This window comes from Gadus morhua, chromosome 9 (genome assembly GCF_902167405.1).
Source record: "Gadus morhua chromosome 9, gadMor3.0, whole genome shotgun sequence".
NCBI classification, from domain to species: domain Eukaryota; kingdom Metazoa; phylum Chordata; class Actinopteri; order Gadiformes; family Gadidae; genus Gadus; species Gadus morhua.
This window is the reverse complement of record NC_044056.1, coordinates 24,613,669-24,632,175: the sequence shown is the minus strand read 5'-3', so window position 1 is coordinate 24,632,175 and position 18,507 is coordinate 24,613,669. Positions and strand designations below refer to the sequence as shown.

Here is an 18,507-nt window from a genome sequence, read left to right as displayed (position 1 = left end):
AGGAAACAAACTCACTAAAGCAAACCACCTCACTAAAGCAAACCAACTTACTAAAGGAAACCACCACACTAAAGGAAACCAACTCACTAAAGGAAACCGACTCACTAAAGGAAACCAACTCACTAAAGGAAACCAACTCACTAAAGGAAACCAACTCAGTTACATTTTGTCCAGGGGGGGTCCTATATTTAACCAGCTGACTTGGCACCTTATGCATCATCTCCCATTCTGCAGATCCTTTGCGGCCGTTGTGGGCGGGGCTCAGACTGAGAGGGTTCCTCTGAGGGCGCCTACCTGCTCCTTGAGCTCCGCCAGCTGCCCTGAGAGCTGCAGCACCAGGGTGATGGTCCCAACCAGCTTCTCCTGCAGGCCACGCATCTCGTTCTGCTCCCCGTCGCTTTCACTGCTCACCAACGACATGGCTCGCATCCGTGGGAACCAATCCAGGTTGTTCTCCTTGGAAGACACAAGAGGATGAAGACACACATCTAAACACATACACCTAAAGCGCAAGAAGAGCTGGCATCACAGTGGCATGTGGTGGGTGGGGGTGGCACATCTCCCCAAAAAATGGTACAGGCCAGTGCTACTAAATCTAGAGGATTTTAATATCATCCAAGAGGACACAGTTGTGTTTTAACTCAACCATACCATGTTTTATGGTGCACATCTTGATGGCCTAGTTTTTGTTTAGTGTAAGCGGTCTGGTGCCCCCCCTGTAAAGACTCTCCCGGTCCTCGTTCGAAGCAGACCGACCCCAGCATGCAGAGTTTCAGAAGGGAAAGGTGTAAATACACAAGGAGATTCTAGTGGAGATGGGTGAGCAAATGACTTAATGTTTATTGTCTCTTCGTGGTAGCATTGTTATTGAAGGACAATTCATTTATTCACATCAATTTAAGAATTAAAGCAGCCTAAACATAGAAGAATATCCAGGGCAGCTGTCCTCCCAGATATAGACAATTACTACAATTACACACTAATACTAAACCCAGACGCTTCCACTAACACCCACTCAGAGGACCGTGAGTCATGATCGGACTGAAGGAGGAAACAAAGGCAGGAAGAGGAGAGAGCCTAAAGACCCTTTACATGCAGAAATATGATAAAATAATACTCCATAAGCATGGCTTCCCATCCTCTCTCCCAGTACATCTCCTGGAGAGTCACCCAGATGGACCGGCCCCGTGGACCGGCCTTGAGGACCGGCCCTATGTACAGCAGACAGACGCACAGACCTGCTGTTATTACATAACAGCAGGTCTGTGCGTCTGTCTGTTTTTATCCCAGCGTGGGTGTTGCCCGCATCTGCACAGACATGTTTGAGCCACCATACATATTTGGTTGGAGATATATTATATATAGAGGTTTTCCCCTGTGTGTTAGTGTGCGTGTTAACGTTAATGTGGTTCCAGTTTGAGGCAGACACGGCGCTGGCCTGGACTGTGAAGTGAGGATGTTTTGTAATCAGCTGTCTGGGAGGGGAAGCAGAATAGGAAGGGGCTCAACCAGAACCTCTCTCATACAAAACTAGACAGGCTACGCGTGCGTGCGTGTGTGTATGTGCGTGCACTATGGCACAACATTTTCTCTCCTGTGTGGAGGACACAGGGAGCCTGAGGACCATTTGTTTAAAAAAAGTCTCAACAGCGCGGCCCCTGTGTACGTCAGGCTCCAGGGCTAGGGCCCTGTTGGCCCCTGTTGTCCAGGAGCCTGACGTACACAGGGGCCAACGGGGCTGGGGCCCGTGTACGTGAGCTACGGAGACAAATAAGAGTAGAACCTGGCTTTCGGAAGCAAGCAAATGAGAAATAAAAGGAGGAGACCTATCAGAGCTCTCTCTTCGGAGGGGCCTGCTAAAACTTGAGGGCAAATTAAGAAAATGAATGAAGGAGAAAATTGTAGTTTAAAACCATGACTGTGCTCCTACAGCGTTCACGCCACAGGCCCGCCTGAGTCTGCCTCTTTGTGTGTGTGTGACTTTGTGTATGTGTGTCTTTGTGTGCGTGTGTGTGTCTTTGTGTACGTGTTAGCTCCAGGGCAAGGCGACGCACCACAAAACCAAACAGGAAGGCCAATGGATCTGTTTCCCTGGACCATTACTGATGGATTAAGAGGAATACGCAGAAGCATTCTGACAGACCATTCTGTCACTTCCCAACCCCCAGGCATCAGTTGACTTGAGGAAGAAGTGGATGATAAGGGCCATAACAAGGGGGTCTGTGATCCTGGGTAAGGGGGCAATTCGCCACACAGATCACATAATGCTCCTGCATGATCGCAGGCCTGTACACGGATCTACCACCACCACGTCTGCTGACTGCTCAAGGGATCCAAGGGTCTCACACACACACACACACACACACACACACACACACACACACACACACACACACACACACACACACACACACACACACACACACACACACACACACTACTACTGGTCACTATATATTCACTGGGATTACCGTAGACTTCAATTGCACAAAGCCCAATTTTAAGTGTGAGTGTGCCTGCCCCTTATATGTCTCTGTCCATATGTCTGTCTATGTGTGTCTGTCTAGATGCATCTGTCTGTCTATAAAAAGAGCTCAAGTCTTCTCAAACAAACACAAACATCTTCTCATCTTCAACCGTTCTATAATGGAGGAGTGGATAAGCAATGGAGGTTTAATAGGAGACAGACAGAGGGACAGACGCTATATCAGGCTGTTCTTTCAGTAGCCACGGTGCTCCAATGCTCAATACTAATTCTTCATTAACCGACTCTGGAGCAGTCTTAAGGCACGAGGACAGCCTGGGGGCAGGGGGGGGCAGTGTGAGTGTCGTTCACAGCAATGAGAAATAAAACGGCATGGAGGGAACTCATCTCTGCATCCGCAAATTAGTGCAGCGAAGACTAAAGATAAAGATAAAGACTACAGATAGTCTCACTGGAAGAAGTGATGCCTCTTCAGCTTTCCTCCTCGAGACACAAACAGTGTTGTGCAGTGTGTTACATAAACATAATTGCACTCTGTGTGCAAATAAATAATAAGGACTTTGCTTAGGCTAAAGTCGCAGCCCTGAAGGTTAGCATTTCCCAGCTGTAATGAATCATGTGTAGAGAGAAAGACTGTTATGATCTAAGCTAAATACAAAAACATTACTGACTTATAAACTACGGAATCTCAGAAGGAGAGGTGACTCTCCAGGAGATGTACTGGGAGAGGGGATGCGAAGCCATGCTTATGGAGTATTATTTGATCATATTTCTGCATTGTTAAGGGTCTTTAGTTGGCTCCCTGGAAAGGTTTAGCAGTACCTGCTAGCCATGTAGATCTGTCATCACAAACGCATGCAACTGAACACACACACAAACCCACAGACCAAGTACGCTTTGAGGTTGACCTTCCAGCCACACACATTTATGGAGTGTGTGTGTGTGTGTGTTTGCACATGCATCTCTCTGCCTCATACAGATGGTTTCCATCCGTCTCGTTTCCACCTGGACAGTGCGTCATGACCCCCGGTGGTGCAGCTCAAGCAGAGCGTCTGATGTGTGGCTCGTTGAACGCTCAATGGGAATCATTTCACTGAATTCATTTAATGACATGAACCAAATACACTTTGACTTCATTCGGTTAGGATCTCAATGGCTAGAGCATCTCCACAAAATCTGTATTTCCGAGGTCAGGTGGAACAGTTTTTATTTAATTAAGAAGTTATTAAGGCTGGAGTCTGAAGGACGTCTGGCCCTAGCCTACTGCAGGTCAGACATTCACTCCGTGTCGTCAGGGTGTGGCCCACTCACGCAGCCCCTGTAACAAACCTGTTCACAACGGTTCACAACTGGTCCGTATGTTTACAGTCCAAACAACCAAGTATCTCAATGTCTGTATCTTGTATCTCTAGAATCTCCAACAGAAGGCCACAACACCCACCGCAGACTCACCAGTCATAACATGCATATGATGTGGAACCAAGTAATGCCTGATCACATCTACTACTGAAGTGAACACGCATGCAGGCTGAAATGTAGCTCAGGCATGAATATCCCGACATGTTCCACTGCAACTATACATGACACAATACAATATATAGTGTAAAGTAGTCCTTCTTGTCTCAGGTATTGATACCATGATGGACCCTAGCTGTAAACAACACCATGACGTCTTTAGGGAAACCTCCTTCACTTACCTTAACCTCGCTGGCTGTCCCCACCTCCGATGCAGATGTAATATTACATTGTTCTGATAATGTAATATCATAGGAATCAGAATGTGATACTCGTAAGAGTTGGAATGTAGTGTGCATAAGTACCTTAAGCATATAGAACCACATTGAGGTCTAACACACAAACACCAGGGAGAGCCAGCCATCCATAAAGGGGCCACCAACATAATGTACACCTCGGTGTGCGTGCGTGCGTGCGTGCGTGCGTACCCTGAGGGCCCCCCCGGTCCCCTCCCCCAGGCCCCGGGGCCACTGACCTTGATCATGTACGCCACGTAGCTCTCGGGGCCCGTGTACTCGGTGGGGTCCTTGACGCGCACCAGGACCAGGAAGTAGAGGTAGTGCCACATGTTGTGCTCCGCCTTGATGTGCTCCTCGAACGACACCGTCTTGTTGTCAAACTTGTCCCGCTCCAGGCCTGGGGTACCGGAGGAGAGGACCAGAGGAGAAGAGGGAGGGGCAGAGGAGAGGAACACATGGTAGGTTCAGAACTACATCAGGACCACCTGTTGGTTGAAAAGGAATCCTGTTCTTCATTAGGTAAACCCGGGAGGAGGCGTCAGAGCAAGGTGGTGCTTATGGATGGAGTTACTTGGAATTAGAATGCATGTTGTGATTATGATGATTATCATCATTCTTCCACAAGCAGGGAGGTAAATGCATGCCTTGTTGGGGCTTTTCCAAGAGGGGTGAACACTAGGGATGAACGGTTCACTAAACTTGCGGTACGAAAGTAGGCTTGTGTTACAGTTCGCTACGGTTTTAGTACTTTGAAAAAATTAATGGCAATTGGCTATCGTACAATATACTAAAATAAAACAAAGCCAGGATAGCTTTCCTGCACATGGAAAGATAAGAATAACAATGGTTCTGCTTTATAACATAACATATAAAACACACCTTCAACCAGGAATAGATCAGCAGCATATGGTCAATTAAGCAGTGCAACAAAATAGGATCACTAGAAGTAATGAGTCTGTTAACATGAAGCCAGTGAGCCTGGGCCCTTTGTCTCTGTCTGATGAGGATACGGACAATATAAGCTTTATTATAATATAAGCTTCATTGGAGCAGTATCCAACCCCTGTTGACGAGTCATTGAAATCGAAAGATCTGCTCTAAAAAAAGGATGAAAGTCTGTGAGCCGTTATTCATCATGGATCAACTGGCAATGTGCAGCATGTGTGAGCATGTTACCCCAGCATTTTAAACAGAACAGATTATTACAACTCACTAATTATATTAGCTAAGAATCCCCTTGGTTGCGACTACCATACAGAAGGCTAACAGGCGGTTGCTTTAAAGTGATCCCAGTGGCCACAAACCGAGCCTGCTCCTTCAGTCTCGACGTTTCACGCAAGGGTTCAATTTACCCCAGCCTGGAGATCAACATATAACATAACCTCCGTGGAGAAGAAAACAGACCAGTATGTTCTGCTTGCCACACTTGTGGGTGTCAATGGCTAAAAGACCTCCTAACAACAGAACACCTTGAGAGAACGTCATCACTGACAACCTGATGTTCGAGATGAGGGTAATATAAGAGCCAAAATAACATGACCTCCCCATGGGTAAGGTTTGATCTCCCCATGGATAAGGTTTGAGTTCATTGATAAGGTTTGACATCACCATGGATAAGGTTTGAGCTCATTGATAAGGTTTGACCTCACCATGGATAAGGTTTGAGCTCATTGATAAGGTTTGACCTCACCATGGATAAGGTTTGAGCTCATTGATAAGGTTTGACCTCACCATGGATAAGGTTTGAGCTCATTGATAAGGTTTGACCTCACCATGGATAAGGTTTGAGCTCATTGATAAGGTTAGACCTCACCATGGATAAGGTTTGAGCTCATTGATAAGGTTTGACATCACCATGGATAAGGTTTGAGCTCATTGATAAGGTTTGACATCACCATTGATAAGGTTTGAGGTTATTGATAAGGTTTGACCTCACCATGGATAAGGTTTGAGCTCATTGATAAGGTTTGACCTCACCATGGATAAGGTTTGAGCTCATTGATAAGGTTTGACCTCACCATGGATAAGGTTTGAGCTCATTGATAAGGTTTGACCTCACCATGGATAAGGTTTGAGCTCATTGATAAGGTTTGATACGTTATGTGAAGAGGTCATGGTTGTGTTTCTCTGTAAACGCACCACAGATGAAGCAGGTTGTCTTGAGGATCTCTTCCTTGCGCTGTTTCTCGCTCCTCAGGTCAGCGAATGTGTCGATGATCACGCCGAAGATGAGGTTGAGGACAATGATGATGACGATGAAGAAGAAGAGCAGGTCATACACCACGCGGGCGGCAAAAAGCGGCTCCTGGAGGTCGGAGATAGACATACAACGATGACGGGAGGCTTCTCAGTATTTACATACTGCTGCAATAGGAAAGGGCCTCATTACTGTGACACTTTGTTATGTTGAGGCAGAGGGATATAAGAATATAAAAATACAAAACACAAAAACAAACTAACGGCTCAACGTCCGTGAGTAGGGTTGGCTAGAAATGTTTCCACACTCGCCACTCCATAACATCCACCGCCTCACTCACCAACAACCATCGCACAGTGGAATACACTAGCACCCCTGCCCCCTCGACACACACCCGGGCCGTTGGTTAGGAGGGGGGTCTCACCTCTTTGGAGGGCCTCCTGAGGATGTCCCCCACCCCGCCCCCGTTCCTCAGCCCCTGGTTCAGGACCGTGATGATGCACATGAGCAGCGTGTCGCAGACGCGCTCCGTCCCATCCTCCTGCTCGGCTGCCAGCCAGGTGGAGAAAAACAGAGAGAGGAGGTTTATCAGGACACCGTCAGTTCTACAGGAGTACCAACACACTAGATCACTGCGCTTCAGTGAACATATCAACAGAGAGAGGAGGTTTATCAGGACACCGTCATCAGCAGCTGTTCTACAGGAGTACCAACACACTAGATCACTGCGCTTCATTGAACATACCAACAGAGAGAGGAGGTTTATCCGGACACCGTCAGTTCTACAGGAGTACCAACACACTAGATCACTGCGCTTCAGTGAACATATTTTACCACAGCTGCCGTCACTTGTTCTTTTAATCATTTCAGAAGACAAATGATTTTGTTAATTCATTTTCTTTATTTCGTCACATTTTCTATATTTATTTAAATTTATTTATTTGATTAGGTTTTTTGTTAGTTCTATTTCACACTTTTATTTTGTTGTCCGAATCCTTGAAACTATTTGAACTCCACTGTCCTCCATAAGGCAAATTAAACATCTTCAATCATTCATTGATATTCTTTAATTTTATTGGAATTATTTGAAATTTGGTTGTTAATCAGCATAATAGTGAACCCCAGTAGACACTATAGGAGCAGCTATAGTGAACCCCAGTAGACACTATAGGAGCAGCTATAGTGAGCCCCAGTAGACACTATAGGAGCAGCTATAGTGAACCCCAGTAGACACTATAGGAGCAGCTATAGTGAACGGTACAGAGCCAGCAAGTGGACGGCCCTGACTCAGGGGGATAAAGAACTGAGACAGAGTGTGAGTATGAGTCACTGTCCCTGCCTTATCCATCCCTGAAAGAATGTAAGCAACCCGCAGCCGTATGTATGTGTGCTTGAATGCGTGCGTGTAGGTGTATTTGTGTCCTTGGATGTGTTTGTGTGCTTTAATTGGCTTGGCTTTAAGAAGGAACCACCAAACATGTGGAAGTGATGTTTTATGGGGGATTTGACTCAGTATTCTGTCGGCAAATTGCTGTGTTATATTCTGCTTTAAATAAATGTCCTTATTGTTTGTCTCATAACCCCTTAATGTAATGGCCGTGGCAATATCCTATAATTTCTTAATTCAAAGTAGAGAACATTCTAGATGGCCTGTCTAGAGGGATACACACTTGCAGGAAAATGAGTTCTTGAGCCGCAGTGGTCAGACCACACTGTCGCTGGGAGAAGGGTTCTCTCCATCCGTACGCCGGAGGCAACTTTTGCTTTCTGCTACATTGAACCTTGCTGCATTTGGTCTATAAGTTGAAACGCATCGTTTACATGTATTTTAAATGTCATATCTTCTCAAGTCCTTTATTCATTTCCCTTATTGATTTCTCCTGATTATATGTGACTACAATGCATATCAGACAGAACCGAGTGGTCAGCTACTGTTTGGTTTCAAAGATGTTTTATATGAACAAATATGATATATTTATTCTATATTATAGTAAATTGGTCATCCTACTGGGGGTTGTCTGGAGGAGACGCTCTCCTACTGACAGGATGTCCTGGCTAGCAGATTCATTTGAAACGTTTAACCCAAAGACACATAAAGGCATCATCGAGCTGCTTATATAAAATAATAATGTTATTTATCGACACTCGGACAACGATGGGTCTGGCCTGACAGGTCCGATCCCCTAGTGTGTGCATGGAGGGGTGTGTGTGGATTTGCGCCATGCCCCGGCCACTCCAGGTGACCAATGACAGCACGCTGCAGACCGAGAGCAGGTCCTGAAGGTAGTGAGTAAGAAGACCAGGTAGTGAGTATAAGGACCAGGTAGTGAGTAAGAAGACCAGGTAGTGAAGACCAGGTAGTGAGTATGAAGACCAGGTAGTAAGTATGAGGACCAGGTAGTAAGTATGAGGACCAGGTAGTGAGTATGAGGACCAGGTAGTGAGTATGAAGACCAGGTAGTGAGTATGGAGAGCAGGTAGTGATTATGGAGAGCAGGTAGTGAGTATGAGGACCAGGTAGTGAGTATGAGGACCAGGTAGTAAGTATGAGGACCAGGTAGTAAGTATGAGGACCAGGTAGTGAGTATGGAGACCAGGCAGTGAAGACCAGGTAGTGAGTATGGAGACCAGGTAGTGAGTATGGAGAGCAGGTAGTGAGTATGGAGAGCAGGTAGTAAGTATGAGGATCAGGTAGTGAGTATGGAGAGCAGGTAGTGAGTATGGAGAGCAGGTAGTAAGTATGAGGACCAGGTAGTGAGTATGGAGAGCAGGTAGTGAGTATGGAGAGCAGGTAGTAAGTATGAGGACCAGGTAGTGAGTATGAGGACCAGGTAGTGAGTATGGAGAGCAGGTAGTGAGTATGGAGAGCAGGTAGTGAGTATGGAGAGCAGGTAGTGAGTATGGAGACCAGGTAGTGAGTATGGAGAGCAGGTAGTAAGTATGAGGACCAGGTAGTGAGTATGAGGACCAGGTAGTGAGTATGGAGAGCAGGTAGTGAGTATGGAGACCAGGTAGTAAGTATGAAGACCAGGTAGTGAGTAAAGACCAACCTAGGGCAGATGGAGGCTTTGGTTCCGGGCACTTCTCCGTGCCACAGGAGTCCCCGGCCCGGCCGGCCCCCCACAGAGACCCTTGAGCTGGGGAGAACAGAGTCTGATGTTTGATGTTTGAACACTTTGATGTAGCATTTGCAGACACAAGATCACTTGGCGTGAGTATTATGTTTTCACGTGACATTTTGACGGACTGAGAGACAGACCTGTAGAAGGATGCATCAGATTGACTCACACCTCATACCTGATACCAGAAGGGATCTGCCTACTAGTCTAGGTACATAGTGTGGTCAAACAGAAAGGCCCCGGCACAGAGCCATTGGACTGGGGAGTGTGAGCATGCTCATGTGAACATGTTGCAGCGGCAGGTCAGAGCTGCTCAAACTGAGGACCCCCCGGGGAGCAGGGAGGGACCACCAGCACTGGAGGCCTGATACTGCATTGTGTGTGTGTCTGTGTGTGTTGTCCGACCCCCGCTGCGCGTCGGGGCCGGACAACGCCCCTTAACAGTGGTATAATGAGCACATACCACAGCCTGTCGTGATCTATTGCTTAAGTATAGTAGTGTATGTGAGGGAGTATAGTTGTTCATGCAAGAGAATATAGCAGTGTATGTGAGAGAGAATAGTATTGTGTGTGAAAGAGTATAGTAGTGTGTGTGAGAGAGTTTGACTGAAACAAAGTGAGTTTGATACCTCAGTTCCTGATTGGGTTTCATAATATCACCCGTTCTATCAAATATTCTAATCTACAAACCTCCGGGAACTCCGGCGTGAGTCCAGGAGCTCTATATCTAAATAATATAAGATGATATAATATATAGATATCTTTATATTATAATATTGTAGCATCACAGGGTTTGGGAGATGGGGGCGGGCCTTAGCGGGGGAGCTCTGTGGGGATATGGCTTCGCAGGATTTGTTGTGGTTACTGCCGTTGTCGTGGTTACCGGTCTTGTGTGTGTTCCAACGGTTTATCAGCCAGTCCCTCAAGAAAAATACGGCGTTTTTTGTGATTGTTGCGGCCAAAAATCCTTGATTATGCGGCACGTTTTCTTAAAAAGTGCGATGAAATATGTGGCATATTTATGCAATTTTATGCGATGAAATTGAGGGAACTTGCAAAAATTGCGGGAACTTGCAAAAAAATGCGGGAACTTGCAAAAAATGCAGCTTTTGGATGACGTTCACGTCGCATAGTTACGTCACTTCATAACGTTCCCATTGCAACAGGGGTAATGGCTGCTCTTGTGTGAAGTAAACAACATTTTTCAACTTTCTGCTAAGATATATGTGACTTTTTAACGAAAATGCAGGGATTATGAAATCATGCAAGCCCCGCATATTTTGCGCGGAAATCGGCAATTTATGCTGTGTAAGTGCGGAATATTTGAAAAAATGCGGCCCCCGCATGAATATGCAGACTTTGGCTGATTATGCGTTGAATTATGCGATCGCATAATCACGTTTTTCAGGAGGGACTGATTAGTGGTGGTATCTAATAAATCGCTGTCTAAGCAATGCTTCATTCACTGCCTCTTCCGTGGTCATTACAATTGAATCATGACATGGAGGAGGAAGGGCGTTGTTGACGTTTTCGGACTCCCGGAGCTCCTCCGGCGGGGACCGGGAGCTCAGTGCCGGGGGCCTGCGGGACCTCCGGCACCTCCTCGCCGGAGGAGCTCCGGGAGTCCGCAAACGGCAACAATCCCTTCCTCCTCCGTGTCGTGGTTCAATCTGGACTTCAGATTGATGTGGAAGGACCAGAGACGTCCGAGAGCCCGACGCAGTCGTTAAGATTCATGATATCATCCGGAGGCGCACACAGCTTTTGGCCATTATGTTATAAGTTATACTATATTATACAGATAGATAGAGCTCCAGGACCCCCCGCCGGAGTTCCCAGAGTGTTCTAGATTAGAATATTTTATAGAACAGATGATATTATGAAACCTAAACGACTGCGTCGGTTTTTCCGACGTGTCTGGTACTTCCAAGACACGTAGAGACTAGCCATGGTTGAGAATGAATTGGCGGTCACAAGAGGAAGGCCTCTCTCAAACTCAGGCGACCACGCGAACAGCCGACCAATTTATTTTTTTATGCGAACGCAGCATAACAACAAAGGTGGAGTTTCATGAGGGAAATGACGGTGCAGTATTTTGAGCGCCAGAGCTACCGCCTCTTCTGTCAGCCTATCAGGAACTGAGGAATCAAACTCTCATCCTTTTCATTCAAACTCTCTTCCGTTTCATTCAAACTCACTTCCGTTTCATTCAAACTCTCTCACACACACTACTATACTCTCTCACACATACTACTATAGTCTCTCACACATACTACTATAGTCTCTTGCATTAACAACTATACTTTCTCACACACACTACTATATTCTCTTGCATAAACATATATACTCTCTCATAGGGATCGACCGATACGGATTTTTTAGGGCCGATACGATACCGATATTTTTTCATCAGCCTTAGCCGATACGCCGATACCGATATTTAGAGCCGATACTACTTTTTTTTTTTTTTTTTTTTTTTTTTTGCTCCCTCAATCATAAAAATTACACTGATAACAAATGTTACAAGTCTCAATTAAAAAAAGGAACATTTATTGAACTTCAATATAAAAAACTATATTTAACAAATAGTAAAAACAGGTGAGGTAGAACAAGTTAAAAAAAAAAAATAATAAAAAAATTGGCGAAAAAAAAATTGGCGAAAATCGGCCACGTATCGGCCGATACCGATACACGTAAAAAACGCGAATATCGGCCGATAATATCGGCCGACCGATATATCGGTCGATCCCTACTCTCTCACACACACTACTATACTCTCTCACATACACAACTATACTCTCACATACACTACTGTACTCTCTCACATAAACTACTAGTCTCTCTCACATACACTACTATACTCTCTCACATACACTACTATTCTCTCTCACATACACTACTATACTCTCTCACAAACACTACTATAAACTCTCATACATACATGTAAAAGGAGTATAATAGTGGTGTATATGCGAGATTATAATAGTGTGTGTAAGACCATGTATGAGTTCCGTCTCAGGCGGCCACTCATGCGTGCATGCGTGTGTGCGTGCGTGCGTCAGCAGACAGGGATCAGCCCGTTGCATAACCCCCGAGGGGCCGCTTCCCCCGGCTGAAAGACAGGGATGGGGGGGGGGGGGGGGGGGGGGGGGGGTTGCAACAGGTGCTAATGTACTGGTTCTGGCCGTCGGGCCCCCAGGGACCTCTTCAAGGATCTCATTATCACAATGCTGGCTGCCGGGACATTCGGACTACGTATGATGATGATACCTTATGTCTAGGACTATCTTCATATTAAAGAAATAGTCATCATGAACGCCTGCTGTTTATTAGCCGTTCTTTGTGTTCTGCTAGAGGGGGGCCCTCTCCTGGGCCCGTATCAGTTTGCCACTCCTCATCGATGGTTCAGGCTCAGTTCAGGGCCCCCAGCCTGTGGCCGTGTTGGGATAGACACTAATCAAGTTTGGAAATATTCAGGTCTTAAATAGAGTTGTGTTTTAAACAAACAACCAGAAAGATTCAATTTCTGTTTTCGGTCCCTCTACCAAAACAACCTGAAGTTCTGCTCCATGAGCAATGGGCTTACAGTGTAAGAAAACCCCCTGTTTCAGTTCAAATTCAAACACTATGAGAGTCCAAAAACATTGTTACAGGCTGAGAGCTCTCGGTAAGAGGGGGTTGTGTCATCCCCATGGTTATGTCACACACCGACTTTGTGATTCTTGTTTGGTACCGTTGTTGTGTGAGTGTTATCACTGATTGTGTGTGAAATGTGCCACTCCTCATGGCGTTATACTGCAAGTGTCAAAGAAGCTTAACCCTCTCTGGTAGGCGGACATCTTACTACTATAATAGCAGGCCTGTCGCACCAGTTACTCAAGTTAGTCATGTGCGCATGTGCCAAGCAGCCTGCAGCTCACACACACACACACACACACGCACACGCACGCACACGCACACACCGCACATCAAGACAAAGGCAGCGACACACTTGCCGAGGTAAGACGTTATGTTTTTAAACATAACGGCTCCGCCATCGACACACGTGCCCAGGTAAGAACACACACGCACACGTACACACCGCAGCGACACTCGCCCAGGTAAGACGTTTTGTTTTTAAATATAACGGCTCCGCCTTGAGCCTCCCGAAATGTCTTTGCACTTTGTTGCTCAAACTTAATACGGCGGTGTTGGCGTGTCCTCCAGGGGACGTCTACAAGTGTACGGCGGTGTCAGCGTTTCCCCGTGGCGGTTCTGACCTTGAGCTGGGAGGCGGTCGACCTCCATGCGGAAGTCGTCTTTGAGGAAGAGGAAGCCGATGATGGAGAAGAAGTACACGAGGAAGATGGCGAGCACGGCGGTGAGGATGATGGAGCGGCCGTTGCGCGTCACACTCTTGATGACATTGAGCAGCGTCTCCTCGCGGATCACCAGGTCAAACAGCTGGTAGGAGAGGCACGGTACAACTCAACACCAGGTCAAACAGCTGGTAGGAGAGGCACGGTACAACTCAACACCAGGTCAAACAGCTGGTAGGAGAGGCACGGTACAACTCAACACCAGGTCTAACAGCTTGTAGGAGAGGCACGGTACAACTCAACATATTCATTTTCACTGAGATTCTAAAGAACAACAAGTTAACATCGTTTATAGAATCACTGAGGCCAGTGTTGCCAGATTGGGCCAGATCTCTCGCCGAATTTGGCAACACTGACTGGAGCATCACTGCTGCATCACGGTAATTATATTTGGTTTAATATGTTATGAACGTCATGAATAAAGAAAAGGCTGGTCAATCAAAAAACGTCTTTAAGAACACCAACTTGATTAAAAGACAGAAAATGTCAGTCCGTGGACGTTTACTGACCAGGAAGCTGTAAAAGAACTCGTGAGCAAAGAGGCCCAGCACGCAGATGACGGCGTAGCCCAGATGGTAGATGAAGAGCATGTCCATCACCACGGCCTGGTAGCCCCGGGTGAACGTACCCTGGTTCCCCATGAAGCTCACCAGGAACACCACCTTGTTGAACAGCTGAGGGACAGATGGACACCAGAATAAGGGAGACAACATGTAATCAATTAGGCCAATTCACAAACACACTGCTGTTCATTTAAAGGCCACTTCCTGCATGTTATGCATTTTTTGTCATTAGACATACATCTAATTGTTTCCATGAAGTTCCAGATTCAGCCCTATGAACCTTCTGCCTGTCCTTTTCATCTGCATGATGCTCACGACCAGCAGAAGATACTCAAAGGAAGACTCGACTACGAACTGTGAAATGTGACATTTTTCAACTATAAGAGAGTACTTCGGCACATACTGTGTTAACTACCAGCCTGCAAAAATCTATCAGTTTCCAAGGAAAATAGCAGAAAGGCTGCTCCAAAGCCCGGAGCGCTTCCTTACATGTGCATGACGGCGGACTATCAGTTGGATAGCTAATAGCCAGGCAGGCCGCCGCCCCTTTACCTATACCTCACATCTTGTTGGCAGCCGGGCGTCTCGCCACACTTACGTTGGCGGCCCCCAGCAGCAGCAGAGCGGGGCCCAGGCCCAGGGTGTAGATGGAGCGCAGGATGAGGGACACCAGGAAGAACAGGATGCCCCAGGGCTTGGGGAGGACAGGCAGCAGGCTGGTGAACACCCCCACCGCCACCCACAGCAGCACGTTCCAGAACGGGGGCAGGGTGCCTGGGGACGGGAACACATGAACCGTCACTGGGTGGGGGGCATGAACACATGAACCATGACCGGGGGGAGGAGGGCATGAACACATGAACCATGACCGGGGGGAGGGGGGCATGAACACATGAACGATCACTGGGGGAAGAGGGCATGAACACATGAACCATGACCGGGGAGGAGGGCATGAACACATGAACCATCACTGGGGCAGGAGGGCATGAACACATGAACCATGACCGGGGGGAGGGGGGCATGAACACATGAACCATGACCGGGGGGAGGGGGGCATGAACACATGAACCATGACCGGGGAGGAGGGCATGAACACATGAACCATCACTGGGGCAGGAGGGCATGAACACATGAACCATGACCGGGGGGAGGGGGGCATGAACACATGAACCATGACCGGGGGGAGTGGGGCATGAACACATGAATCATCAACCATCACAAACACAAACATGAAACCAGCCAAATGATTTGGACCCAATACACAAACTGCCATATTAACCTGATGGGGGTAATATGGCAGTTTGTTGAGGAACAAAGGTTGGTCAAGGAGGTAGAAGCATTTCTTTGATGACGCATCATCATTTCACAGAGAAATAACTGTTAAATGTCATTCTAACATCCACTTTACGACAATAAGAGCCCACTTAAGTTATGATCAAGATATTATTTGTAAACAAAGTCCAGGACGATATCGAGTGGCATGTCACTGTATTACTTTGGTAAAATGCCAAAAGCCTCTGCTTTTTAACACACACGCACACGCACACACACACGCACACACACACACACACACACACCTAAGTGCTTGACAAATCTCAACAGGTAAGATCTTTGCTTATACATCTATGAAATATAACAAAACTGGGCTGTTTCTTTTGGACTTTGGAATCAGCCATTGCAAATCAGGCTTCAACGCAATCCATGACTTTGTCAAAATATAGTTGAGATTTCCAGTGGTGTTCTCCTCGGTATCGGAGGAAGCGAGAGCAGGGTTCACTGAAGGACGACGTTGTTGGAATTCCAGGCAGCACCAGCGCTACCTGTGACCTGGTCTCCGGCAGACAGCCAGACCGCTTTAACTACCTGTGACCTGGTCTCCGGCAGACAGCCAGACAGCTCTAATAGAGCCCCTCGCTGTCAGAGCCCTCGGACGACTCCTCCATCACAACCAGCAGGGATCAACCTCTGAACCGCCACTAGGCCTCCAGCACGCCTTATATAGTATGTACCACACAGCCAGCGAAAAGATACCCTTCTCACCCTCATCTCCGTCATCCCCGAAAGGGTAGAAGACCGCCACGGCGATGTTGAGCAGGCAGGCCAGGTAGAAGGAGATGCTGCCCCACAGAGAGATGTGTCGGGAGAACCAGAACAGGGCCTTGTTCTCTGCGGAGAGAGAAAAAACATAAGCAGAGCACAGGGAACGCACATAGAAATACACATCCAGTGAAGCCAAATAAAGAATTGGATTAGAAAAAGGGCTGGGCGCCTAAAAACTTCTAGGTGTAAGATTGAACAGTTAATATTGGAGAATTGGAATAACCATGTGCTATTAATCAGTGAATGAAGAGAACATCAGGTAGACTGCCGCTGCATGAGCCAATTTAGATTTCTGACGTATCAGGGGATCGTTCCTCTGTCTGTGAAACGGCAGGAAACACAGGAAGGGGAGAGCAGAGGGGGAGGGGCTATAGTTTGGTTGTTTGGTTTCAATACCCTCTTCTCGACGATGTCCCTATTGTCCATGATCTTTTTAATTAATATAATTTGTTTTTGAAATTGTAAATAATTATACTTGAAGAAAATACTTTTATCTTGAGAATTTACCTCCCATCATCTCATATTCATTCATTAACCCGAAAATAGCATTTTGGTTGCGTATCTTACTGCGGATCTTCTTCTGCCAGCTCATCTCATTGTAGAGGTGGTCGAACTGCTGGAAGAAGTGGTTGACCTTGCTGCCCTGGTCGTCCCTCTCGGTGGTGGAGAACACCCTCACCTGGGACTCCAGGGTCAGGTACTCACAGATGTTGGGGACGGGGAACACAAGCTGCTCCATGCTGCGGTCGTGACGCACAATCTAGATGGGATGAGGGAGACTTCTCCGTTAGTGACCAACGGTGGAGGCCTTCTTTAGAGGGGAGGCGCGTTAGGTGCCAACTGCTGAATGAACAACGTCAAATTCCCCTCATAGCCCACCTTGGAAGAAGGAAACCTTTAAGATTTGAGCTTTGAAAAACAAAGATGATTTCAATCATAGGCTGGCTTTAACTGGAAAAAGTTAGAATTCTCTTCCTTGTTGTCTATGGTTTGTGATTAGATGTTAACGTAGTCTTGTTAAGCGCTTTAAAAACAATGACAACGATTAACGTTGAACTTGAGCTTTGGAGTGGACCTGATTGGATGCTGGTCGCTGTACCTCTATCTGGGCCGTGTGATTGGCGTAGTAGCGGAGGGCGTCGCCCTCGTAATCCTCCTCTGGCTCCACCCCCAGCGGGACGGCGGTCCCCTCCCTCAGAAGCAGCTGCATCTCCTTACTGTGGCGCGACAGCTGGAGGAACCAGGAACAACATGACCCCACGACCAGGACCTCAGAGGACCTGCTGACCTCCTGGTCATCCACTGACTCTTGAACCTTTTATTTATTTATCTTTACATTATCTACATATTAACAGACTGCCATTACATCAAATAATGGCAACAGAGTAAACCAATTTATGTGCAAGATAAAAATTAGATACTTTATCTAACCTGATTTTGGGAAAGAAGTTATGTCAAATCTAGTTAAAATAGATCTTACAAATCTATTTTGTTCATAGTTGACTCCACATCAATGGTGTTCTTTTAAGCTGTTTTAGATCGGCCAGGGTTTAGCGGACCAGCAGTAAGAGATCTACTAGGGGTTAGAGACAAGCAGGGAGAGATCTAGTAGGGGTTGGAGACTAGCAGTAAGAGATCTACTAGGGTTTAGAGGACCAGCAGGGCAGTAAGAGATCTACTAGGGTTTAGAGACCAGCAGGGCAGTAAGAGATCTACTAGGGTTTAGAGGACCAGCAGGGCAGTAAGAGATCTACTAGGGTTTAGAGACCAGCAGGGCAGTAAGAGATCTACTAGGGTTTAGAGACAAGCAGGGCAGTAAGAGATCTACTAGGGGTTAGAGACCAGCAGGGCAGTAAGAGATCTACTAGGGGTTAGAGACCAGTAGTAAGAGATCTACTAGAGTTTAGAGACCAGCAGGGCAGTAAGAGATC

General features: G+C 46.7%; 1 protein-coding gene across 2 annotated transcripts in view; it reads right to left on the bottom strand.

Annotated features, from left to right (window-relative positions):
* Positions 1-18,507, bottom strand: part of itpr2 (inositol 1,4,5-trisphosphate receptor, type 2) — a 74,819-nt gene that overhangs the window by 2,347 nt on the left and 53,965 nt on the right. For both annotated transcript variants that reach the window (XM_030365129.1, XM_030365130.1), the window contains exons 46-56: positions 17,676-17,807; positions 17,144-17,336; positions 16,517-16,642; positions 15,075-15,250; positions 14,423-14,587; positions 13,815-13,998; positions 9,487-9,573; positions 6,861-6,985; positions 6,379-6,544; positions 4,476-4,636; positions 295-456 (exon numbers count right to left, since the gene is read on the bottom strand). In XM_030365129.1, coding sequence (XP_030220989.1) covers positions 295-456; positions 4,476-4,636; positions 6,379-6,544; positions 6,861-6,985; positions 9,487-9,573; positions 13,815-13,998; positions 14,423-14,587; positions 15,075-15,250; positions 16,517-16,642; positions 17,144-17,336; positions 17,676-17,807 — 1,677 coding nt within the window. The remainder of the gene's footprint in view (positions 1-294; positions 457-4,475; positions 4,637-6,378; positions 6,545-6,860; positions 6,986-9,486; positions 9,574-13,814; positions 13,999-14,422; positions 14,588-15,074; positions 15,251-16,516; positions 16,643-17,143; positions 17,337-17,675; positions 17,808-18,507) is intronic.